The sequence below is a fragment of the Camponotus vicinus genome, unplaced genomic scaffold, assembly GCF_025532165.1.
Source record: "Camponotus vicinus isolate PSW18456_S1 unplaced genomic scaffold, iyCamVici1.0 SCAF_13, whole genome shotgun sequence".
In the NCBI taxonomy this organism is placed as follows: domain Eukaryota; kingdom Metazoa; phylum Arthropoda; class Insecta; order Hymenoptera; family Formicidae; genus Camponotus; species Camponotus vicinus.
In genome coordinates, this window is record NW_028141949.1 from 5563412 (window position 1) to 5590744 (window position 27333).

General features: G+C 29.4%; 6 protein-coding genes across 13 annotated transcripts; 3 read left to right on the plus strand and 3 right to left on the minus strand.

Annotated features, from left to right (window-relative positions):
* The first annotated feature begins 6587 nt into the window (after positions 1-6587).
* Positions 6588-8194, plus strand: Rps3 (ribosomal protein S3). The gene is made up of 4 exons (XM_083086086.1): positions 6588-6745; positions 7204-7526; positions 7625-7812; positions 7960-8194. The coding sequence occupies exons 1-4, from the start codon at positions 6713-6715 to the stop codon at positions 8142-8144; spliced, it is 729 nt and encodes a 242-aa protein (XP_082942212.1). The 5' UTR covers positions 6588-6712; the 3' UTR covers positions 8145-8194.
* Positions 8195-8261: 67 nt separating this feature from the next.
* On the minus strand, positions 8262-11528 carry Kr-h2 (transmembrane protein 33-containing Krueppel homolog 2). The gene is made up of 6 exons (XM_083086085.1): positions 11363-11528; positions 10688-10867; positions 10426-10607; positions 10256-10323; positions 9997-10130; positions 8262-9300 (listed from the first exon to the last, which is right to left on the minus strand). Exons 2-6 carry the CDS (start codon positions 10846-10848, stop codon positions 9087-9089), a joined length of 759 nt encoding a protein of 252 aa, XP_082942211.1. The 5' UTR covers positions 10849-10867; positions 11363-11528; the 3' UTR covers positions 8262-9086.
* Positions 11529-12844: 1316 nt separating this feature from the next.
* Positions 12845-18472, plus strand: LOC145964073 (polyprenol dehydrogenase). Of its 4 annotated transcripts, none has more exons than XM_083086455.1 (8): positions 12845-13054; positions 15055-15280; positions 15343-15549; positions 16315-16422; positions 16584-16757; positions 16846-17059; positions 17208-17403; positions 17477-18472. In XM_083086455.1, the coding sequence occupies exons 3-8, from the start codon at positions 15357-15359 to the stop codon at positions 17669-17671; spliced, it is 1080 nt and encodes a 359-aa protein (XP_082942581.1). In that variant the 5' UTR covers positions 12845-13054; positions 15055-15280; positions 15343-15356; the 3' UTR covers positions 17672-18472. The 4 variants fall into 4 exon arrangements, with proteins under 4 accessions (XP_082942581.1, XP_082942580.1, XP_082942582.1 ...); XM_083086454.1 differs by having other exon boundaries at positions 15143-15280; XM_083086456.1 differs by having other exon boundaries at positions 12845-13039; positions 15143-15280.
* Positions 18473-19968: 1496 nt separating this feature from the next.
* Positions 19969-21741, minus strand: LOC145964307 (ras-related protein Rab-30). Its single transcript, XM_083086924.1, has 5 exons — positions 21286-21741; positions 20746-20829; positions 20482-20665; positions 20233-20384; positions 19969-20161 (listed from the first exon to the last, which is right to left on the minus strand). Exons 1-5 carry the CDS (start codon positions 21370-21372, stop codon positions 20051-20053), a joined length of 618 nt encoding a protein of 205 aa, XP_082943050.1. The 5' UTR covers positions 21373-21741; the 3' UTR covers positions 19969-20050.
* Lsn (vacuolar-sorting protein SNF8) lies at positions 21530-23466 on the plus strand. The gene is made up of 2 exons (XM_083086922.1): positions 21530-21941; positions 22126-23466. The coding sequence occupies exon 2, from the start codon at positions 22601-22603 to the stop codon at positions 23354-23356; it is 756 nt and encodes a 251-aa protein (XP_082943048.1). The 5' UTR covers positions 21530-21941; positions 22126-22600; the 3' UTR covers positions 23357-23466.
* Positions 21980-27042, minus strand: LOC145964303 (uncharacterized). Of its 5 annotated transcripts, XM_083086918.1 has the most exons (8): positions 26903-27040; positions 26265-26648; positions 25781-25856; positions 25177-25660; positions 24078-25095; positions 23863-23988; positions 23616-23780; positions 21980-23541 (listed from the first exon to the last, which is right to left on the minus strand). In XM_083086918.1, the coding sequence occupies exons 2-8, from the start codon at positions 26297-26299 to the stop codon at positions 23517-23519; spliced, it is 1929 nt and encodes a 642-aa protein (XP_082943044.1). In that variant the 5' UTR covers positions 26300-26648; positions 26903-27040; the 3' UTR covers positions 21980-23516. The 5 variants fall into 5 exon arrangements, 4 of the variants coding, with proteins under 4 accessions (XP_082943044.1, XP_082943041.1, XP_082943043.1 ...); XM_083086915.1 differs by having other exon boundaries at positions 21980-23780; positions 26903-27042; XM_083086917.1 differs by lacking the exon at positions 26903-27040 and adding an exon at positions 26694-26895 and having other exon boundaries at positions 21980-23780; positions 26265-26492.
* Between the last annotated feature and the right edge of the window lie 291 nt (positions 27043-27333).

Below are 27333 nucleotides of genomic sequence, written 5' to 3' on the forward strand. Positions count from 1 at the left end.
AAATCTCCATTCTACGTGGACTGTGATTCGCGAATCTACCAATTTATCTGCTGCATTGATATTGGTTATATCAAATATAATACGAAAAATTCGTTTAGCTCTCATGCCCAACAATTTCATATGTATACGATAAAAAAATATAATTATTGATTATCACGAAATATTTCTAAATATCTAATTATAATTATATTTTATATGCTTCTCTTTGTCTTTAATCACTAATTTTAAAAAGAGTAGAGTTTTATCATATATATATTTAAAATAAACCATATTTTTCGCGTAGATTTCTCATTCAAGAAAATTATTGCGTGATTAAACAAAGTTATATGTCTATCTTTTACGTGAGGTAAACAAATTGGGTTCCACAAATATACTAATTTATCTATTTCCCAATCACTCGTTTAACGGTCGAAAAAAACAAATAAGAATTTCGAACATTTACGTTTGCTTGTGAAAAGAGAAAATAATTATCATATATTTTGTCTCATATATAAATTTTTTATATAAATAATTTTATATATAGTTATGATATATAATATATAAACTTTCTCCACCATCTTTGAGAGAGTCTATCGCGCTTTTCTAAATTTTTTTTTTTAAATCAATGGAAGATTAATATTCAAATCCATGAATTTAATTCGACTTTTGATGTTTCGGTTGGTCTTTATTTATCCAGTTTGGATAATTACCAATTATACATTTATTATCGATAAAATAAAAAAATGTTAAACAATATATCTATTTTAAAAATAATATATATGAATAATAAGTAATTTTTATAAATTACTCACCGCATATCTCTCTGGCTGCTTCAGGCTCTATCACTGCTCTCTGGCTGGCCAATACTTTTCCAGATGTCCTTCTCCTTTCTTTTTCATCTTTTGCTGTTTCCTCGTAGCACTGATATTCACTCGCGAACAAACAATTAATTATATTTAACCATATATAGAAACGATTGCGAGACACTTTGCACAGCACTCCCGATCGCGAAATAATTACGAGAAACGCACTTTAATATATCGTATAAGGGATAGAAAAGTACGATTCGCTCTTTTTATATGAGCTCAAATTAAATACTAACTCGTTACAAATGTTGTTTTCATTATATATATATATATATATATATATATATATATATATGCATATACATGTATATTAATCCGAATTATAGGTTCGAAAGTTTAATATAGTAATTGAAAGTCATGATACAATAGTCGTTCAATTAATAATTAATTTAACAACGTAATTTTAAGACGTACACATTTTTCGCACTACCATCCTTATTGCTCGAGTGTCGCCGCATGAATGATACCAAGACCGTGTAACATAAACACTAGCGCGTTACTGTTTACGTTGTCAAGGCCGAACACCGTGTTATTATTCGTTCCACGAAATATATTCTACGTATTTTAATACAACGAACAATGTTTTGATATTGATCGCGATCGTGTCTAGAAAAGGAATTTTTGACGGAGCGTCTCGCACCATTATTTACTCCTTGAGTGTCGTCGCGCGAATGATAATAGAGCCGAAAAAATTAATCTGACATACGTCACCAAGACCGAAAACCGCTATTGTTTACGCCCCCAAGGTCGATGTTATTGTCTGTTCATTATCGAAATATGTTACGTACTTTAATACATATATACGTGAATATATTAAAGTATATAGAAGTATTTTAGATTATATTAGATTTTTTAATTATATGATTATTAAAAGATTAATGGAATCTTTCATTAATGTTAATTGTTTCCACGATTCAATTGTTTTATTTGGAATTTAACTCTGCACCTTGTAATATAGTAATATTTAGTTATATATAGAAACGATCGCGAGATACTTTGCACGGCACTTCCGATCGCGGAATAATTACGAGAAACGCATTGAGAGAAGTACGATTCGCTCTTTTTATATGAGATCAAATTAAATACTAACTCGTTACAAACGTTGTTTTCATTATTGATATATATATATATATATATATATATATATATATATATATATATATGCATATACATGTATATTAATACGAATTATAGATTCGAAAGTTTAATATAGTAATTGAAAGTCATGATACAATAGTCGTTTAATTAATAATTAATTTAACAACGTAATTTTACGACCTATTTCGCGCGCACTACCATCTTTATCGCTCGAGTGTCGCCGCATGAATGATACTAAGACCGTGTGACATAAACACTAGCGCGTTATTGTTTACGTTGTCAAGGCCGAACACCGTGTTATTGTTCGTTCCTGGAAATATATTTTACGTATTTTAATACAACAAACAATGTTTTGATATTGATCGCGATCGTGTCTAGAAAAGGAATTTTTAACGTCATTAGGAGCGTCATTATTTACTCTTTGAGTGTCGTCGCGCGAATAATAATAGAGTCGAAAAAATTAATCTGACATCATACTCCGCCAAGACTGAAAACTGTGTTATTATTATTTTTTTTATCAAAACATTTTTCAAGACTATGGCAAATGAACATTAGCCCGCTATTGTTTACGCCATCAAGGTCGATGTTATTGTCTGTTCGTTATCGAAATATATTTTACGTACTTTAATACATACGTGATTATATTAAAGTATATAGAAGTATTTTAGATTATATTAGATTTTTTAATTATATGATTATTTATTAAAAGATTAATGGAGCCTTTCATTAATGTTAATTGTTTCCACGATTCAATTTTTATTTGGAATATAACTCTGCGCCCCAAAATATTAGGTAAATATAATTCGTTCGTGTTTTATCTATCGTTCTATTTTTCTATTATTTAAATATAATTTGAATTCAGAACGCACAGCAGAACAATCGAATTGTAGATCGAAGTAATTAACATAATGAAAGACTCTACGTCAATCCTTTAATAAATATCATTTAATTAATCTATATAATCTAAAATATTCCTATAGACTTTAATATTCCACGTATATGTTAACGTACGTAAAATATTTCGGCAATGAATGGATAATAAAACGTTCGGCCTTGTCAGTCTATGACTTGTATTTATGAATAACGCTGTGTATATATCTTGATATCATTCGCTCGGCGATATTCGAAGAGTAAGATAGTGATGCGAAATATTTTGTATATTGTATATCAAATTTTCTTTAAATATTTCGATATGACGAACAATAACAGCGTCAGCCTTGACGGTGTAAACAATAGCCCGCTAATGTTTACATGCTACGGCCTTGGTTTCATTCGCACAGTGACACTCGAGCAATGAAATAGTGGTGCGAAATATTTCGTACATTATCAAATTAATAATTAAAATATGGAATGCTTTTCGATAATTAAAATATCGAAACGTTCAAATAATTAGCATAACAAAAAATTCTCCGTTTAATAGAGAATTTAATTTCGAATCATGTTTGCGTTCCTCTGACTTTATTATTATTATACTTAGTTTTTATACTTGTTTTGATCTGAAATGTTCGAATCGTTCTCTTTTGATAATAGCTGAGCGTGTTGTGAGCCGATTGGGCCACGTATAGAGATTACAAAGGTGGAGCAGCATTAGCGAGCCGAAAAGAGTCAGTCGTGGCCGAGATCTTCGAGGAACCGTACCTATTGTATAATTAAACATTTTGTAATAAAAGTTTCTGTCTTTAATATCGACCCGCGTACTTCCTACAATTTTAAAGTAAATAAATTTTAAAATAAACATAAATTAATTATTAATTAAACGCGATTGCTATATCACAATTTCATTCATTACTTTAATCTTTTGGTCTTATGTGATTCGTATATTATATAGCTATATATAATATACGTATATCAGTAGTAATAATACATTGTTGTAGCAAGTAGCGTATGATTTTGGTCTCGTGTAAAAGTCATGTTCACCCAATCATTCTCTCTTATAATAAAGTGCGTATTTCGTATCTTTACGAACAATAATTATTATTTTAAACATTATTATTTTCTAAATATAATTTGATTATGAGAGAATACGCAGTAAAACAATCGAATTATAGATGCAAATAATTAACATAACGAAAGGCTCCGTGATGAATTGTTTAATAAATAATCAATTAATCTTAATCAAGAAATTAAAATACTTCTATAATTTAATATTCCGCGTGCGTGTATATTTTATATTACATGAAATATTTCGGCGACGAATTATCAATAATACAGTGTTCGATTTTGTCAGTATAAACAATATTGCGCTATTGTTAATATGTTTCGCGGCTTTATTATCATTCACACGGTGACAATCGAGCAATAAAGTAATAGTGTGAAACGCTTCGCATATTGTCGAATTTTTTTTCTAAACACGATTACGATTAATATCGAATAATTTGATATAATTATTAATAATTAAAAATTAATTAACGACATAAAACTGTATCGCAACGATAAATCTTTATCGAATCGTAATGCTTTATTACCGCGATTAAAAATTGTAACAGGGGATACATAAAAGGAGATAAGAGAATTAATTTTGTTATGATCTTTCGATTATTGATGCTTATTATAATAATTTCCCTAACGATTCTTATTAGAATTAAATAAATTTCGACCAATTAAATTTTAAATTTTCTTATTCGGCAATCACTCATAGAATATTTCAACATGAATTATAATAACAATCTAGTATAAGTCGATCTTGGCGATATAAACAATACCGCGGTAATGTTTTTGACTTACGGACATTATTCACACAGTATATAACCTTGAGCAGCAAAGTAGTGAGACGTTTCATATATTATCAAATTCTTCCTTTACATAGTCAACCTTGGCGATATAAACAGTACCGCGGTAATGTTTCTGACACGATCATTCGCTCAGTGGCTCTTGAACAGTGAAGTAGTGATGTGAGACGTTTCATATATTATCAAATTCTTTCTCTAAATACAATTGCAAGTGCAACGAGGAACTTTTCGTGAATGAGTGTAAGTGCAACGAGGAATTCAAATGAGTGCAACAAGGATTGGAGTGCCACGAGGAAAAAGTGAAGAAAACAAGGAGGTCTTGAAAATGGATGGATCAATAAGATATGATGTAAGTCATTAATATTTTAATTATTTATCACATTCATTATTTATTATATTGTTACGTCCCCGCATCCCATCCCCCTGGAAGTATTCGGCACCTGTTGAATTTTTTCGGCGGGAAGTACATCGACGGAAGAAGATCATTTCCGCGCGCGTTGTCAAGATATTGTTATAAACAATGACTGTCAGAGAGTCTGAGCCCAGCTGTCAAGCTATGCGGACGCGCGTCTATCTGTGATCCGTTTTACGATTATTCTGAATTCTTATATGTTACTCGTGGTTTATTAAAGTTCTTATACCTTAAACCGCGTTATTATTTACTGCGCGAACGTCAGTGTGTGCCGATCGATTGTGTCGTGCGCGTTCGATATATATCGTTCCGCGAACTCAATAATATATAAATTATTTATCAATAGTATATATTGGTGTATAATAACGATGGTCAGCTGAGTCGAAGAATAGCTATCAAGCTATCCGGACGCGTTTTACATTACGGATCGTTATCGCGAGATTTCCCCTGTTATTATTTATTGTTTGTGTATTCTGTATTTCTAATTAAAGTTCTTAATTTCCGTTAAGAGTGTCTTATTTTACGCGGTCCGTGAGTATCCCATTGTGTTGAACGCGCTTCGATATCTCGAAGTCGCTGCCGCGGACGTAACAATATATTCAAAATATATACATATTTCTCGTTTCGTTTTATTTCTTTGATTGTGATTCAATAGTGATTTTAAATTGTGTAACATATATAATACATATACTTATAAAAAATATTCCATTTTATTTTAAAATAATTAAAACATTTATAAAATGTTTATTAATTAATATTTTCAGATACTATAAAACAATAATACTACAATAAAACAATAATTATTGTTAGATAAGTAAAAAATTGTATCTGATAGAAAATTATTCGAATGAGAAATGTTTATGTGATTAATTTTTAGTTTTTTTAGTTTTTAGCAAGAATCTCGTTAACTCTAAAATTATGTTCAATAACATAAACTAGTAGAAATATAAAGAAATTTAGTTTCGATATATTTAATGTTATATTTATTTTTAAAAGAGTTATAGATGTTGCGTATCAAATATGTAGTGTTCACATGACATCTCCTGGAAATGGTCTATAATTGTCTTTCTTCTAAGATCGTTTAGTAAATAAAATTCAATTTATTGAATTTTATATAATTTATCTTTTCTGTTTTCTATCGAGAATAATATTCACGAGAATAATATTCACGAGAAAATATCCTACACACGTATATTACACAAACTTATTTCATTAATAGCTCTCATTAATAGCATCTCATTAATATTGATATTTATAATATATACTTGAATGTGGAAAAGAAATCGCGCAGCTAACAAAGTATATTTTACTTACGTCTATATGCGGGATGTTATTTCTGAGCTATAAATTGTGGATGTAGCACGGACATGAACCAAAACCGACTGTTTTATCGGCACCTAAAAGTGGATGTGGCCATGTAGTTCCAGGCGGCGTAAAATGGATGCACGCGCCGCTAGTGTACGACGTAGAAAAAGCGTCCCATGAAAAATGGCAGCGTGGCCCCTCTCAGGCTTCTCTCTGTATGAACATATCCTGGTTGGACCCATCTAATAACGCGTTTAGTTTATGGCCAGTTCCGCCAGTTCCTCTTCCAATCTAGAAACGAATGTTTCGGCCTTTTGTAAAACATGGAGAATCGTTCTATATCGAAGAAGAGGAAGGTTAGTGATTTTCAAGAGTTTATAATAAAATATATGTGAAAATATGCTCATTATTGCAATGTTGGAAGCTGTTAGAAAGATATTTCGTTAAAAATTTGACGAATGCAATATCCGAAAATTATGGATGACATGGATACTTCTAGCGTCACTGTCATCGATTTTACATGCCGCGTGTTCAGTTTCTGGAAAAAAATATATGAAATGTGCGAAATTCTGCTAAACCAAACCTATTACATTTTTATCTTTTCTACAAATGCCTCTAAATTCGATATTTTTTTACATTATGTTGCACGGTTATGTTTATTTTAATAAGACTAGATTAACCTGATTGTATTAACGTGATTAGTCCACAAAAGTATAAAGAAAATAACTGTGACAAAAATCCATGTATATATACAATGATACAAGGAGAGAGGTTTAATATTACATATATTTATTCTTTCTTTCTTTCTGTCTAGTTTGTAGGAGACGGTGTCTTCAGAGCTGAGCTGAACGAGTTTTTGACTCGTGAGCTTGCTGAGGATGGCTATTCAGGCGTGGAAGTCCGTGTGACGCCAAATCGAACGGAAATTATTTTGTTGGCCACTCACACACAGAGCGTGCTTGGTGAAAAAGGACGCAGGATTAGAGAACTGACGTCTGTGGTGCAAAAGCGTTTCAATTTCAAGGAACCACAGAATGTTGAGTTATATGCCGAGAAGGTGGCCACGCGTGGCCTGTGCGCCATTGCACAAGCAGAGTCTCTACGATACAAGCTAATTGGAGGTCTCGCAGTACGAAGGTAAACCAGTATTTTATTTGGTTTTTATTTGAGCATATATCTCCTGCAATTTTTGTTAAACATCTCTTCATTTCAATCATTTTCTCATTTATAATCAGAGCATGCTATGGTGTTCTGCGTTTCATCATGGAATCTGGTGCAAAAGGTTGCGAGGTTGTTGTCAGTGGTAAACTACGTGGTCAGAGAGCGAAATCAATGAAGTTTGTTGATGGGCTTATGATTCATTCGGGTGAACCGACCAACGAGTATGTGAACACCGCCACTCGGCATGTACTCCTTCGCCAAGGTATGATTACACTAGCATAATGACTGTTTCAACCAATATTGTATTAATAATGTTTCCTACAGATTATTCATTATTGATATGAAAAATATTTAAAGAATTTATATTTTATTAAATTATTATATTATGTATTTTTATGTAATATTTTAGGTGTACTAGGAATTAAGGTTAAAATTATGCTACCTTGGGATCCTAATGGCAAGAGTGGTCCGAAGAAACCTTTGCCTGATTATGTGTCTATTGTGGAACCAAAAGAAGAAGTACCTCCATCGGTTCCGATTTCTGAGGTAAAACCATCAAAAGATATACCTCAACCTGCTCCTCTTGCTGTGTAATGACCATTTGAATAAAAAATAAATACAGAAAATCTGTGTTTTATCCTAAACATATTTTTTAATATCTGAAAAGCTCAAGAAAAATTATTTGTATTAGATAAAAATATCCGCATTAAATATTTTTAATTAGAAAGATTTATTGACCATATTTTGAGATTTGTTACATATGGTGTACTCTGATAATTATTTTCATTTACAAAATCATTCTGAATTACTCTTAAATATGATAAGTATATTAATTAGAAAATAGATAAAATTACACTAGAAGACGAACAGTTGACAAAAACGCATGACAAATACTAAGCTTATTCCAAAGAGATGGCGAGTCAACAATTATCCTGTAGTTCACGAAAAGTAATTTTATATCTTGTATACACCAGATAAATATTAAACTTATAATACCGAAAAACACCGTGCAAAATAAAATCAATCGATTAAAGAAAAAAAATATAACAATCAACATTATAAATTCTATTATGCATACCATTACCTATTTGTTACAAATTCATGTTTCAAATTTGTATCATATTTGAAACTATGACGTTAGTATATGTGCATAGATATTTTTATCCTTAAATATAATAATAGATTTGAAGCATTCTTTAAAATGGATATCTACAACCAAATTTATTATAACCAAATTATATTATCTTTTAAACTGTGAATTTTATATAATAATTGATGTAGTATCTTCACGTTTTCTTACTTCATGTTCAGTAATTAATTACATAATTATATTAGTATTAAGAAACCTTTCATATGCTTTGATTGTTTTCATGAATATTTTAAATTATCATGCAATATACATTTACTATGGATTTTGATGTCGGCACCCATTTTGTTTTAACACTAATTCAGTGTCATGTTGCTGAGTGGACCCTAGAACCCTAGGAGATCTGTCTTGAAATGATAAGAAAAAATTTAATCTTAATATCGTATATATTATTGGCGCACTGGTGCCATTTGTTGAGTCAGAGACAGCAGACCATCAATCATTCTTCGGACGATATCTGGCACAGCCGGTTTTCTCGACACCGAACTCAATCCGTTTCTGAGTTCGTAAAATACATTTCGAGTAAATGGATTTCTTTGCGATGCAAGTCGCAATTTCAGGAACTGATAATAGATGAAAGGTGTCAGCAAACCGGCACGTCCCCTATAATAGAAAGACGATATATTCAATAAGTGTTGAGAAGAGCTCTCTTTAAAATTAACAAATAGAAAGAAACAATAGACAATAGAGAGCATGGGAATTAAATTTAACTTAAAGTAAAGTAAATAATCAGAAAATATAATTCGTTTTAGTGATACAAAAAACTCGAATAAATTCTTAACGAGATTTTTCAAGGTGATAAAAACAACGGTAATAAAAATATGTACATAAATAGGCGAACGTTTCTCTCGCTTTGAGCCTTCTTCAGCGCATTAATAAACGATATAAATTTAAATTTTAGGAGTGATCCACCGACAGTTGGTAGTTTAACATGGACTTTAACAAGTCTGTCCGATTTTACGACATTACGTAATTTTTAAATTTATATCGTTTATTAATGCGCTGAAGAAGGCTCAAAGCGAGAGCCAGAAACGTTCGCCTATTTATGTACATATTTTTATTACCATTGTTTTTATCACCTTGAAAAATCTCGTTAAGAATTTATTCGAGTTTTTTGTATCACTGTAACGAATTATATTTTCTGATTATTTACTTTACTTTAAGTTAAATTTAATTCCCATGCTCTCTATTGCCTATTGTTTCTTTCTATATGATATATTCAGTATATCACAATTATATCATCTCTTAATTATGATTGTATTATGCCGGAAAAATATAGCAATCTTATGTAATACATACGTAAATACTAGAAGGACTGTGAATGGCAAAATAATAATTTCCGATAGAGCACACAAGCGAAGGATATTCCGCGATTGAAATTCCACCAGAGATATCAAGAGGCGAGCACCCCACCAACTATTCTGCCCTAGACGCTATACAGAACACATAAATAAGATGCTATTAATAAGACTTATATCACTTTATAATGAATATGCAAAAATAGCTATGCATGTTATTTTCTTGCATAAATTACATGTAATTATCATTGTTTACTTACATCTAGCAAGGTAAGAGAATAACTGGCCAAATGCATCACAGCAAAAAGAAACACTGGTGTCAACACCACTATATATTGATTCAGGATTTAATTTTGTTATTAAAATATGAATCATTCAAGAAAAAAACGCTAATTGAATAAACCATATAAATTAAATATAGAAAGGATACATGTAACTGGAGCTGCATACAAGAATATCAAGGAATAAAACAAGTAGTGACACGAGTCTTCCAATAATAACGTCTCTAAAAATTGCCTAGTAAGCTGAACACGGGGCACTCTTTGGTGAAGACGTAATGCACTGGTGGCTGCATTATTCATCAATACCTTATAGTATATATTGTAAGGATTCCTAAAAAAATACAAGATATGTTACATATTTTACAAGTATAAGTCTCATTCTAGCTATAAAATTAGAAAATAGAAACAAACCCAAATATAGGAATGATATAACCAATGGTGAATATTATGGTGAAGAGTCTTGTGACCCATAATCCAAAGTTAATCTTGTTTTCTATAATATGCTGTTTCAAAGCTGGCCATCCCTTTTCCACATTTGGCGATGAGTCGCTCGATCCACTTGTACTATCCATACTTGATGCTATTTTCAAGCTAGCAAAGCAAAAAAGTACTTAGTAAAAATTAACAAAGCAATATCTTTTTCCAACAATAGTAACTTTTTTATGCTCCTTGTTTCAATTAACTTTTTAGCGAAGTCTCAAAAGAAACTTATATATTTTACTTGCAAATAGATAGCAAAACTACGCAGAATTATACATGATAAAACATTATATATCGACAATATGCATGACATCACGCATTTCTAAAGTGAAAGTTATCACTTTCCTTGGGAGAGCTATTTTTTTCGGTTGAAAAAATCGCGAAGCTTCCACGCAAAAGCTGAAAGAAATGTCGAATCACGGAAATTCGATTACGGACATTGAAATGGAGACGTGTGTAAGCATTTTTTGTACATAGCGATTATTACATCGTAATATTGATGCACGACTTGATCATAGGTCCGCGAATTACATTGTCATTTTGATGACATCGCAAACTACTCGGGCCTGATCTTATTATTAGTTAATCGAACATTAAGCCACTTACACGTAATTCACTTCGTACGATGATACACACGATATATTCCGATGCAACGATTTTTTTTACACGTCAGTGACACCAGTAAACAATCGCGCGGGTCCACCTATTCGGAACATCTACGTGTCTAACGAGTCGAGAATCGAGAATATCCGCAACATTGGTAGAGTCTCGTTATTACGATTCACAAATCTCACCTGCAGATGTAGTGCGGAACCTTTGATGTGGCTCCATCTCAAGTCGATACATATTTAGAAGAAAAGAATAAGAGTAGAAGAAAAGAATAAAAAATTGTCAGTAATTTTCTCAGTGGCAAAATATATTAAAAAATATATTTAAAGAATATATTAAAATTTCAATTTTTTTATTTATTTTATTACATACATTATATATATATTTTTACCTCGAAATATTATATTCTTTTTCTGCTGCTTTTAAATTTAAAATTAAAAAATTCGGGATATTTTGTGTGTGAATTAAAAATTTTATTTTCGAAAAATAAGAAATAAAATATTTTTCGTGCTTGATAAAAATAATAAATAGTGTGTTATTTCCCAGGTAGCAAAATGACGTCAAATGACATCTTAATAATTTTAATGACGTCATAGTACATTATCGTTCGTCTTTAGACGTCATCTTGCTACCTGAATTTTTTTTATTTCTTGATGATTTTGAGGTAGAATTATTAGGGGAGGAAATATATACACTATAACTTTGTTCCTGCTTGAGAAAATCAATATATCTCGCAATCAATATATTTTCTATACTAAATATAAAAATATCTAAATTATTCAAATAAATTAACTGCTTTATCTTACTTTTATGTAGATTATCAAAGTCCTATTTTCATTTTTATTTTAAAATAAATTGCTTGTGTTATCTTCTTCAAATTATTTAATATAATATTTCGCAAATTTAATCTACATTAATCTAACAAATATATATAAAATTTTAAAATACTCATTCTTACATCATTAATATTTTTATTTGCGGGCAACAAATATATATGCCAAATAAAAATCAAACAATACATTTTGAAAAATCTTGTTTTTAGAAAATGAAGATTCGTAATTGGAAATATATGAATATTATTTTTTATATATATCCTATATTTTTATTTATATCCTACATTATTTTTCTGGTAAAAATGTTATTATTTTTAGAATATCTAGATAAAGTGAGACTTATAAATATGCACCTTTCATTTAGCTAAAATTAAAATTTATCTTTATCTAAAATTTACATATATTTTAATTTTCTTTATCTACATGATTTCGAGATTATTTACGGATCTTGCGATTGACGCTAAAGGCAGTATGAATAAAAAATCCCCTGTTCTTTGTAAAATAAAAAAAAAGAGTTGATGCTCAAAAATGTGTTCGAGGTTCCCGAATCGGGAAGTACGCTTATAACGTTATGTGCTTTGTCCTTGTTTTACTTTCAGTAAGATAAAACATGTTTTTAACGCGTGAAACCTTCCCGAACGTAGCCAATATATGTTATGCTCATGCGCTAGCCGCATCAGCTGTTAGCTGTTACCTGTTACCAGCTGCTGTCAATATGTTAGTATCCTCCTAACTATTGTACGTGTCTTGTGTTTTAAAGTGTAACTCTCACAATCAGTAAAAGTTGCAAAAATGTGTCGAGTGCCAAATATCGGTCGGACACTTTAATGTTCATGAAAAGGTATAGTAATGAAAGGTAAGTCGTATATGACTGTTGAATGAATCGTATTTATATTTATGTAAGATAATCTCACTCATAATAGTAATGCGTAATACGAAAATTTTTAAAAATTGCTTTGTGCTTTCTAATCATTATTTTTACATCGAGAGATAGTTTTTGAATTCAAATAATTAGAAAAAGATATAGATCTGAGAGGTACATTCTAAGTCTTTTAAGATAAATGGAGTTTATCATGTTTTATGAATTTATTGTCATAAATTTATTATATTATATATTATGTATGACATTTTGCTATAACAAATAAAAAAATAATCGAGATTTTGTCCGCATAAGAGAGGACCCAGTGAGAAATGATAAGTCGGATAGACGTCTAAGACGTTTAATAAACGTCTATTAGACATCTATTAAACGTCTATTAGACATCTATTAAACGTCTTAGACGTCTATTCGACTTATCATTTCTCACTGGGGATATACAAAAGGCTTTATGTGAAAAGTAATTGATTTATTTATGTAGTGATGAGAATAAAAAGCAAATTTTAAAAACATTCTAGTTATAAAAATACTACCTATCGTATATATAAATAAATTACATATGTAAATATATAATACATTGTAGTTATTATTTTAAAATGTTAACTAATTGCGTAGAATTAAATTACCATTATTCATCAAATTATCAAATTATTCATTCTAAAAAAAAAGATTTTATTTATGATAAAACCTGTTATTCTAGAATAAAAAATCAAGGCCAAAATTTAAACACATTAATTAATTTAATTTTGATAAATTCCTGTAAGAGCACGTAATCCGGTAATTCATATGTATAAATTAAATGTCACATTATTTGCATTTCGATAATAAATAAAATTAAAAAAAAAACAAAAAGTATAATACATTATTACTATTCTCTAAAAAATTATTTTAATTTTTTAAAATAAATTTTAGAAAAAAATATTTTTGTGACATATATTAATATTAAGAGACATTTTAGAAATATTAAATTCATTTCGTTAATAAAAGATTAAAAAGAAAATGGCATAAGAGCCAACGCGCGGTAGTTGGAGCGCAGAAAAGCAACAACACTTCTTTCTTTTTTCAATATTAGTTTATTAAAAAACACATTATAATAACAAAAAGCGCCTTTTAAACACATTATAATAACAAAAGGCGCCATTTTTTTTTTAATTTTTTGATTACTTGAGCCAAATCTCTAATTATTAAATTTATTTCGTTAAATAAATAATCATTAAAATATAATAATAATGGAAATATATAATAGAAATATAATAGATATATAATAGAAATACATCATAGAAATATATATAATAGAAATATGTCATTGTTGCGATTAGAACATAAATGATGTATTTAAAATTGATTTATGTGTATAGATGATTAGATTATGTGTGTGTGTGTTCTTAGCGGTATTATATATTAAAATTAATTATAGATTACATACTCAAATTTCAACCTTGTTTTTTCTAGAATAAATAATGATAATGTTTGAATAATGATAATTTAACGCTTTACATAAGTTATAATATTAAAATAACACACACACATACACACATATATTTATTTATAAGACAAATATATAAAATTTTTTTGTAACCCTTGTCTTTTATTTTGGTGATAATATCAAAAATTACTTTAATGCATTTTATATGTCAAATTTTTTTAAATTTATTTTTGATAAATTATAAAATGACCGCGAAAATTCAATATTTTTTTATTTAATTCGATAAGATAAATAATTATTGTCAACTAAACCACACAATCATGTTATATTCATTTCATATGTACTTTACCCAGGAGTTATATTAAAACATAATCCTAAATTTTTAATCGGATAAGAATAAATAATTTCGTTACATAAAAATATTATATTAACCTAATATATAATAGACCTCTTTTTTTAACAAAATAAATAATAGAAAACAAAACCTATTAGAAACAGACACAAACATTTAAAAGATGATAGAGTAATTTAAAAAAAAATTCTATTTTTTCAGATAATATATCCAACTTAAGATCAAAGAGATAATACTTCTTATGAATGAAAACCAAGGAATATATGTCTAAATATTTAAATTTTGGTAGGAGGAGCAGTCACACATACGCACACAAATACGCAAATCTTTCCATTCTAAAAGAAGGACAGTTCTCGAGGAATATATGCTTCATGCGCAGATAGATCCACACATAACGGTTGATGCAGTCGGAAAGTTCGGATGTAGAGTAAGTGGACGTACCTAACGGTAATTGATTGAGCGAAAAGTTCTACCTCTTCTGTAACACAGGAATTTTTTTTCTTATGTTTGTAGATATTACGACGAAAATGTTATTCACGATTGTGATTTGCATACTTGTGCTTGGTGCCATTTATTTTATGTCTCGGAAAATGTGGTATATAATGGGCATGACTCTAATTTATCAAATAAAATACTATTATATCGGATTTGTTTATCATTTCGAAGATATATGGAATGCTAAATATAATAAAACAGGTAAGAAACAAAGAGAGAAATTTGAATTTGTTTTGTGTAAATTTTAAAATATACATACATGTATTCTCAAAAAAAATATATTTAAAAAATTCTCTATACGCGCAAGTGTATATAGATCAACGAAAAATATTATAATAGCAAAATTACAAGACATCAAAATTAACCTATATTATTATACCTTTTACAAGAATTTTTAATTTATGTCCGTAGTAAAAACGAAATATAAAACACATGAAAGTAATATACATATAAATAACATAAATACATACAAAAATATAAATATAGTATTGATACATTACACATATTAGTTTGATACATTCTTGACAAATTATCATTGCAAAAAGATTCTAATGAAAACTATTAAAAAATACAATTACAATGATTTATTAGTATAATCTCGGTATAGTTTCTATAAAATAAATTTTAAAACAAAAATTACGAAAGTTATACAAAAATTTGAAAATTATTTTTTAATGCTAGAATGTCTAATAATAATGAGATGTAGGTAGTAATTGGCTATTTAATTCAGTAGCTGTGATATGCGTGCTTTCTCAAAATTAACGGAAAGAAAGTGTGTACTTTCTCAAAATTATAAGAAAATAAAATAGAAACACATTACACATTATTTGCCCGCCCACTATTATTTTACAAGATGCAATTAAAATTAGATTAAATTATATTTAATTAATTTACTAAACATATGTAATTGATTTTAATGTTTTGTTTATATTTTATATACAATTCTGTAGCAATTCTTCGTTCCAGATCTACCTTTAATACCGTATAAAGTTGCAATAGTAACTGGTGGTTCTAAAGGTATAGGAGCAGAAGTAGTCAAGAAATTATTACAGTGTGACATGGAAGTGATTATCGGTAATTATTATTTACATAATTATTGTTAATTTATCGCGTATTTTAATATGACGAGGTCAAATTACATTTTTTCGTAATAATAAGATTAAGGAATTTACAAAGTAGAATTTATCAGTTTGAGAAGCTTATATATATACGTCATTACATCGAAATTTGATTAGCTTGTAGGACAGTTACCGCAGGTGAAAAAGTTATCTACGAAGTTAGAAAATCTGGTATCGCCAGCGGGCGAGCAAAAGTTTATAAGCTTGATAATTCCTCTTTCGCATCGATAAGAGAATTTGCGAAGAAAATAAAAGCGGAATATGACAAAATTCACATATTAATCAACAATGGTATGTCGGCCGCAAAGAAATGTAATCCACTTTTATAATTAGAACGTAAAGAATTTCGTATATGAAACGTAAAAACACTTGTTTTCAGCTGCCGTTATGTTCAGCCCCTATAAGGAAACAGAAGATGGCTTTGAAGAGCAATGGGCGATAAATTATTTATCACATTTTTTATTAACGTCTCTTCTTCTGCCGTTATTGAAAGCCGGCGGACATCCTGGCGATTGCAGTAGAATTGTTAACGTTACTTCATGCGCTCATGACATTAGCGACATGGACTTTACCGCTATTAATAATAGATCAAAGTAATTATACGTAAAATAATGTGCTATTTTTTATCTGTTTTTAAAAATATTGTTTTAGAATTATTTGTCAATATTAATGTGTATTATATAATAGTGTATTATACAATGTGTTATTTTCTATATCGATACAATTATTTTATTATACCAGGAATACATTCCTCACGCAAGCAGCGTACGGACGAAGCAAATTAGCGCAGACAATGTTTACGATGACATTGCAGAGATTACTAACAGACAAATCGTTAAATGTGCTAGTATATTCCGTGCATCCAGGTATAGTAAGAACAGATTTGTTCAAGAATACAATATTAGGCAGACACAAATGGCTTATGATGGCATGGAAGGTAATGAAATATAACATTAAAATTTTTACATTTTTCTAAACTATTATTATCAATCAATTTGTTTTTGTTACAGACACCTGATAAAGGAGCTACTCCAATAATATATGCCGCATTGAATAGAGATATTGAAAAGAAAAGTGGCATATTTATTAGTAATTGTAAAGAAGCCATTCCTCCTTCATTAGCACTAGAAGAGAAAATCCGAAAACAATTATTTGAATTGTCTTTAAAACAAGTACAGTTAAACGACTTTTTCCAACATTTGTAACAAAAATATATATTACTTATTTCACCATGGAATACCATATAAATAATTCATTCATAATAGTTGAATGTATAACGTACATCTATCTTATTAAATATGTATCGTGATAAAAATATTAGCATGTTTTTTTACATTTGAAAGAATCATGCGTTATGCTCGTCCATTCTAATTCTAATCGCGAGAAAAATGTGTAACTTGCGTCATACGCGTCATTAAATATTTCAGCAGTTTTTGTTATTGAAATTAGAAAACAGATAACAATAGATAAACATTAGACGACTGTGGAAGATAATCTTGTTATTTAAATCACTTCAAATATTATACATATATATATATATATATATATATATATATATATATATTATATATATATATATATATACACACACACATATGTATAATATATGTGTAATATACAAAACGAGCCATTTTGTGCATAAAATACATTAAATCTACAAATATATTTCCAAGTCCCTGTTTTTTATAAAATAAAAGTGTTTATATAATAACGTTGTTTGAAGGATGCATTTTATATGAAATAATTTACATTAAATTTATATATAATTTTTTACAATGTCAAGTTTGACATTGAATAATACCATTGTGCATTCATTGCAATCCATAACACACGAAGAGAAAAAGAAGTTAATATATTTATATATATTTTGATCAATAATGGTTTTTTTTATTACAAATTGTGTGATTTATATTATGCATTATTAATAACTTACATTATATAATTGTAACAAAAAGTAGTATTATATATAAAATAAACTCTTTGGAATATAATTCTATGTTAAACAATTAGTATGAATTTATCTGAATTTTAAAAATCTTAAAAATTATCGATATCAATAGAAATAAAATACACATTTAAAATTTTATATGTACAAAACATATCCGTATTATAAATTATTTCAAAAATTGTAGAATTTATTAATGTAAATCCAAATTTAATTGAGTATTAACAAATGAATAAAGATTAGATGTGTAATAATTTCATCTTCCTCAATTTAATCTTATTTTGTTGTTTAAAAGAAGTGAATAAAAAAGAATATTACTAAAATCAATTCAACTATAAATCAACAAATAAAATCAACTACAAATTATTTTAAAAGTTAGTAGAAAATTGCAGCCACAAGTAATTTATAGCAATATATATATTATCCTTAACAATTATGTGTGTGATTATTGTGTATAAAATGTAAAAAATGGTGAAGAGAGACTAGAATACTGTGCCAAAATGTTAGTACAGTACTAGCAATATATATATACTTAAGATCTTAATCTAAAAACATAAATGAGAAATAATATTTTAACATTATACAAGATATAAATAGAATAATTAACAATTAATCGTTGCTTATAATCATAAAAAAATGTAAATATAGTAAAAATCAGATCACATAAATATTAATATAGATATTTTATCATATCATATACAGATATTTTACCATAATATTCTACACTGTCCCCTCTTTTAGAACAGAATCCATTTATTTATTAAGATAAAAAATAATTTTCATTGTTTATATATACTATGTGAAAGTTACAATATCATCTATGTTTCAATTTCAATATGCTATTATGAGCATATAGTGAGCTGCTATTTTCAAAACAGCATATATGTGTGTGTATGAGTGATAACACATAAATATTGCACATTAAAAATAACTATACACAGTAGGCTTGTGTAATGTCTTGTAAAATTCTTATTATTATTAAGATTTTGGACAAATTACCAAAATCTACACTATGATAATAAATATTTGTACTTTTAAAGTAACAAAAAATACTGCAGTTATGTAAAATGCATATTTTTCTACGGCATATGGAAATAAATACTTAAACAATTTAACATCACACACAAGCAGTATTACTTCGATAAAATAAAAATTAATAATAAAGTATACATATTTGACAATAGAGCATTAATTGCACTATAAAAATTTAATCATATATCTATAAAAATTTAATGTTCTATAAAAGCTAGTGCTTAATAATATATTTAAATTCTTTTGTCCCTCTCTATATATTAAATATATCTTACAACATAGTATAATGTAACATAACATATATATAACACTAAACAATAACATGGTATCACTCTTTTTTAAAGATGTATTAGATATTATCAAATATTGATACGCGCTTGATATTCAATCATGTCTATAAAAAAAAGATATATTGTTTTACATATATATATGTATGCTTGTATATATATATATATATATATATATATATATATATATATATATATGTATATGTATATATATATATATACACACACATACATACATACATATATATATATATATGTGTATCTGTATATATAAAACTAAAAATATCTGAAATATACTTAATATTACATACAAAAATTACTTAAGAAAGTCTACTACAACCACAATTACTACTATCACCAATTGATGTCGTTTTACCATTTATTGAAGTGGTATTTGTTTCATATCGAGGTAATTCCTTACTGCGTGCTTGCTAAAATAATATATAGCCACTGCAAAATCTACCATAAACGAGATACTTTTAAATAAAATATTCTCACTTACTTCCATAAGTTCAGCTGCTATCTCCATAAATAGTCTTTCTACGTTTTCTGCTTCTTTGGCAGATGTTTCTAAAAAGTACATTCCATGTCTTTGTGCGAAATCTTCACCCACATGTGTTGGTATTTCTCTATCTTCTCGATCAATTTTATTTCCTAAAAAAATGTTGAAAAACATATATTTATAAATTTATATAATAATTTATATAATTCTTATACAAGATTTTTTATGAATTTATATCTTTTTGCTTACCTACTAATATCCTAAGAACTTTATTACTTGCATATTCTTCAATTTCTCTTAACCAATCTGGTAAACAGTCAAATGTAGGTTGACAAGAAATATCATAAACTAATATCAATGCATGTGCAGATCTATAATAACTCTGAGTAATAGAACGAAACCTTTCCTGACCTGCAGTATCCCAAATTTGCAACTGAAAAGGGAGATAATATGACGATTAGAATGAATAAAATATTCACTTGTAATATTAAATTTATGTTAAGTTATACGTACCTTGACTTTTTCATTTTCTACTTCAACGGTTTTAATCATAAAATCGACCCCAATTGTTGCACCTTGTCCAGGTGGAAATAAACCCTGCAAATTTTAAAAGCTTCAATAAAGTCACGGATATGCTTCTATGCCTGTACAATTCTATCTTTATCAAACTATATATATATATATATATATATATATATATATATATATATATATATATATATATGCTGTAAGAATTTTACTATAAGAATTTTATTCAGAAAGAGTGAGTACATCAGTTAGTATTATAATACAGAAAATAAAACGAGACAAAAGACCAAAAATTGTAACATATACACAAGAAGGACAAATACAAAAAGTATTATGTTCTACATATGTAGATGACATCATCTCTATAATGCATAAATAATGAACTTTCCACTTTTCCAGGAAACGCGTTCGTGCGTGAATTTGGCGTGCCATGTAGCTTCACGCGAGAAGATCGACGAGATCTGTTGTCCCCTCGATTTCCCCGAATCCGAGGAATCATCATCGGGGAAACATCATCTCACATACCTGAGTGAATCGCCGCACTAGGCAAGTCTTGCCCACGCCGGCGTTGCCCACGAGCACGACCTTGAAGAGAAACTTGTAGTCCTCCATATTCGCATCAGCACCGGGAAGCAGGCTCCGCCGACGAACGCGCGTTCGCGTGCCTCCTGTTCAACGGGAACGACACATCGGATCGGGCGAGAGAGAGATAGACAGATCTTCAGGCACAACAGGCAGACGCTTTCAGCAGGCGTTCACCGGTTGACAGCGGGCTGAGCGCGTATAATGTCGTAACGCGTGCTCTCCTTTTCGATTTCGCGGCCGAAGGAGGAGGGGGAGGGGACCCTCGGGGAGAAAACGACCTACCTCGGCATCGTCGTCGCGCTTGTACACGATGCCTCACTGAAGCTTCCCGTTTCTTTCGGACAAGACCGATGAGGATGCGCGCGCGCGGCGCGAAAGTTCCATCTGATTCCGTCATTCGCCCCCTCCCCTTTTCATGTCAGTCGCTCGCATTCTCGCCTGTCTCTTTCCTTCCTCTCCCTCCAAAGTTGGGATTACGTAGTTCGCAACATTCATACATATTTTTGGATTCAAGGATATTATTCTTTTCGAGGAAATAATATTTTTTATTAAGGAAACTTTTAAATCGATTGAACTTCAATGTGGAAAATAAACAGGTAAATCGATAGACTTGAATGTTTTATAATCTGCATATCATTTTGCAAAAGTAGTGTTGAATTTTCAATTATTCAGGATAATTGAATATTTTTCTTGAATGTATTGTAGCGACAGATTTAGCAACTTCGTTTATCAATTAATTCGCACATTACATAATTAATATGTACTTTATTTACATTATAGGAAGTGTAATTTGTGCAACTTTCGAAGACGAACTATGGAAAAGATCTTTCCTCGCCGAAGATGATGTGATTTATCCGTGCATCAAGAAAACGTTATTTAATTCGATTTTTGTCTATTGAATTCTCACAATGAGTTATTTACTTTGTTGATAAAATGGCCCGTCAGAATATATTCTACTGCTCCCTGACATAAATCATATATATATTTGAAAATAATCAATTTTATCTCGAATATAAGAATCATAACTTTTCTATAAGATTTTAAAAACTTTAATATGACTGACATAATCTGATCATGTATCAAAGTTATGTTCTTCTCAAAAAAATAGGTTAGTCCAATTGTCAAACTTGAGAAAGAATAACAAAGTTGATTATATACATATATATACATAGTTTAAGAATAATTAAACGTCAACGAAATTTCGTCGAAAAACTTAATTTAATTTTAATAAGCAAGAAACGCGAGTCAGAGAAAAATGAGGCGAAAAGCAGGAGTAGGTGCGATACAGAAGCAAAAGTTGGAGCAGGAGAAGTATCGGGACAAGACTACAGAGATTCAGGAGAACCAGTTTGAGCAAATGACGAAGCATATGGAGACGTTTCGCGTGAATTTAGAAGAGTTCGCATCGAAGCATAAAAACGAGATAAAAAAGAATGCACATTTTCGTCGTCAATTCACAGAGATGTGCGCTTCGATAGGCGTGGATCCATTGGCATCCGGCAAAGGATTCTGGTCAGTGCTGGGTATTGGTGATTTTTATTATGAACTCGCTGTCCAAATTGTAGAAGTATGCATGGCGACAAATTACAAGAATGGTGGCTTGATATCACTAGATGAGCTGAGAACACGTTTGATTCAAGCCAGAGGACGTAGAAAGGAACATCAGGAAATCACCAATGAGGACTTGTTAGCTGCTGCAAAGAAATTAAGAATATTTGGAAATGGTTTCTCAGTAGTTCCTATTGGAAGAGGAAAACACTTAGTGCAATCAATACCTGGAGAACTTAGTATGGATCACACTGCGGTATTACGCCAGGCCAGTTTATCCACAAACGCTTATGTCTCCAAATCAATTTTATGCAAAGAATTAAGATGGGAAAAAGACAGAGCGCAGAAGGCTTTGGATCATATGATGAAGGAAGGACTGGCTTGGTTAGACGAGCAAAGCGAGGATGAAATGTTATATTGGTTTCCCAGTTTATTTACAGCTTGTATCGTTTCCAAAGAATAAACTTTATATCAACCTATCGTTATCAGATAAGTAGAAAATGTTTTAAAGAAAACTTAATGTTGCTTGAGATTTGTATCTCTTTATTGAATAAAAAATCAATTGTCCTAATATTTATAGAGTGTATGAGATCTAATTGTTCTATAGTATGTATAAGATATTGTCATCTGGTCTCATTTTTTATAACACTAAAATGAAAAAGGAGAAATGTAAAACATACCCTATTTTTATGATTTTATTTCTAAAATTGTATAATACAAACCTATACAAAGTTCCACTATTTAGTCTAGCTGCATAATTTTCACCAAAATATAGGAGTTTATTTTCCAGTTCAGTATTTCTTTTTTGCAATATATTTATTTGTCCATGTAATTTCTTAAATTTTACTTGAAATTTTTCAATCATTGCATTTGCTTCATTAGCCCAACTTAAAGCAGATTCAAATGAATCAAAATTTTGATTAATCAAATTTTTTGTATAATATAATAAAATTATATAAATTTTATTACCTTTTATTTAATTCTTGATGAACTTTTAAATGATATTTCATTTCTTCCAATTTTTTATCGAAATCTTGTTGGTCTTTCTTTTTTTCAGCTAACAAAAGATCCCATTTGTGATCCATATTTTTAATACTGGAACAAGTTTTCATAAACATATATTTAAAAAGTGAGTTATTTATTTTACATAGATATGTGCAAAAGAAAAAAATAAAATTACTTACCGTATATCCAAAGTATGTTTACTTATTGTATCTGTGCAATGTTGAGAGGAAACTTGTACCGGACAAATACTAGTGCCTGATTTATTCTCTCTTGTATTTTTTTCTTTCTCAAGGTTCATTTCTAATTCACGGATTTTATTTTCTAACGTACATCGTTCATTATCTCTTTTACTTATCTCGCAATCGAAAGCCGACTGTAATGATTTTAATTTAGTTGTGAGGGATTCCTTATCAGTTGTAGCTTTAATTAATTGACTTTCTAAATGATTATAACGGTCAATGACATCCCTCATCCCTTCCTCGGATAATTTTATGCAATCTTGTAGATTCATAGGATTTTGTTGTTGAATTTGTTTTAGCTTATTATTCGAAATTATTAAGTTTTCTTCCAAATTACTAATTTTTTCCTGCAACTGTTGCATTTCCAAACTATGTAACTTGCACGTTTCATTACAAGTTTTGGAATCTACATATTTAGATGTTTGGTCAAAGTTTACATTTTGAAGAATTTTGGCAGCTGATTTTTCCAATAAATCTGCAGTAGATTGTTGCATCTTTTCCATTTCTACCTCCATCAATTTGTTTTCTCTTTGTGATCGATCCAATAACATTACATTTTCTTGCAATTTTGACCTCAACTCTTTAATTTCTAGTAAATATTTCTTCACATCATGCTCATGAGCATCTTTCAATTTTGCAATCTCTTCTTGCATCTTAATAGTATGTTCTTTGGTAATCGAAACCAATTGAGCTTCCAACTTGTTATTTTGCTCTACAACTTTTGCTTCTCTCTCAAGCACAACATCTTTCTCTTTTATTGCATATTCTATTAAATCAAGGGCTTCAGCCATCTTACATTTTGTTTCTTCATTTTTTGCCATAACATTATTGACAACTTTTTTGCTTTCGTTCAGTTTTCTCTCCGAGTTTGAATTTAAGTCATTTAGTCTCTGTATCTCTGCTTTTGCAGCAGATAATTCCTCTGTTAATGATTGTACTATATGTTGATTATTCTTATCTGTTGAATACAATAATAATATGTTGAATATTGATATATATTTCATATACAAATTATCTAAATTATATATAAATAACTAACCTTTCTGTTGAACAGTTCGTTGAAAATCCTGAAGATTATTCTCCATTTCTTGTTTTTCTCGCTTTAATATTTCTATTGTTTCCTTACTTGTTATCCATTGAGATTGTTGCTTTGCAAAATCATTTTTAATTTTAAGCAACTTATTTTCTAAAGCCTTTATAACTTCTGAATATTGTTGTTTAACAATTTCTAATTGCTCTTCATACAATTTTACATCTTTGCAATCTATTTGTTCAATTCTTAATTTTTGTTCCGATTGTAATTCATCTACAGTTTTCCACAATACCTGTACCATCTGAAGCGCAGAATCTTTTTCTGTTCTCAAAGTTGCAATCTGCTCTTTCAAATTTGTAATTACTTGTACATCTTTATTGCAACATTCTTCCAAATGTATACCTGAGATATAATCACGCATGGCATTACTGCTATTTTTACTTTCAATATACAGAGCTTCAAGATTGGAACGAATGTCATCTTGATTTATCTATAAAAATATTTATCTTATAAAGTTATCACTACATAAATGATTATTTAAAATATAAAATACAATTAAAAGAGATCTTACATTAATAATATGAATAAATTGTCATGAAGAACAACTTACATTGCAAAAATTTAAATCTTCTTTAATTTCTTTGTACATATCCCTACATTCCTGAAGAGTAATACGATTTTCCTCTCTGGCATATAAAAGAAATAATTATTTATTATTCAACAAGATATAAAGTCTGTGTTTTGCTTGCTACATTAAAGACTTTAGATTCGAAATTAACGAGTACACGAGATAAGAGAAAAAGATTATATTTTTGATGTGAAAAAAAGCTTTTAATGCTCTTTTTCCATATTTTCGTAGAATATAGATTCAAGTCGAGAGAGATCAATTAAAATCGCTAATTTCTAATATCTTTTAAATTAGGGTTAGCAAAGGTTAGGCCACCACGTGACTTGCGAGCCACGTGTTTTTGTCATGTTTTTTTCTGCATTCTTAACATTTTTCTCTCCTCAAAAATATATATTTTCAATTCTAAAAAGTTCAAGCAGAACACAGATCTATATTTTTTTACAAGATTTTCCAACTTTGTACTTACCCAAATTTCGATATATCATTTTCCAAATCAATCATTTTATCTCATATATAAAATTTAATAAATAGAAAATTTTATCTTGATGTAAATTATTTTCAATTATTCGCTCTCACATTCAAACGTCTATTTCTCCTGTTAATCTATGTTTAAAGCACACTGCGATCCAACTCTTCTCGCTCTTAATATGATACTAAACAGTATTAAATTCAATGAAGGACGAAGGACAAAGGACTGAAATATAAAGAAAATAAAATTTAAAAAAAGAAAGTCCTGACAAAGAAGACGAGCGTGATTTATTTAAACACCCACTGCATTCATCTTGAAAAATCTTTATTCCGATTGGTCAAATCGCTTTCACCATTTACAGCGTCAAAATAAACGCAGCACCTGTCGTATGCGAGGTATTAGAAATAAGGGATTTTACTGTCATACCTATGTTTATGTTGTGTTGCCAATAGCAACGTGTACAGCTGACTACAAAACAAAGTGTACAATAGCAGCCCATTGAAATTAATTTGCGACATCAGTGACACACAGAATATTTAATATATATTTATTTGAATATGTTAAATATTTCGTAGCGATAACGATTGTTTTGGCGTCTACGACGTACACGTGCGCGCTATTGTTTACATACATACGTTCTTGGCCTTGGTCTTGTCATTCACTCGGCGAGACTCGATTCGACAAGATAACAACGCGGGTCGCTCCATGTGTCATCGTTATTCGCGTTTTAAATGGGATTATATTAAAAAACAATTAATCGCGCGATTAATTGACTCGCTTTTTAGATTCACAAGTGTATCGAAATAATAGCTATTTATCGGAGCAAGGTATATACGTCATTAATTTGACTTACGCAGTATCGCGCGGTATCTCTAACAGCAATATAATACAAGCTGGTTATAAAATACAATTTATAATAACAGCTTATTGAAATTAATTAATTAATACGTCAGTAATACAGAATATTTATTTGAATATATTAAATATTTTGTAGCGTTTGTTTTGATGTCTACGACGCACACGTGCGCGTTATTATTTTCATACGTATATACGCCGTGACGCGGTC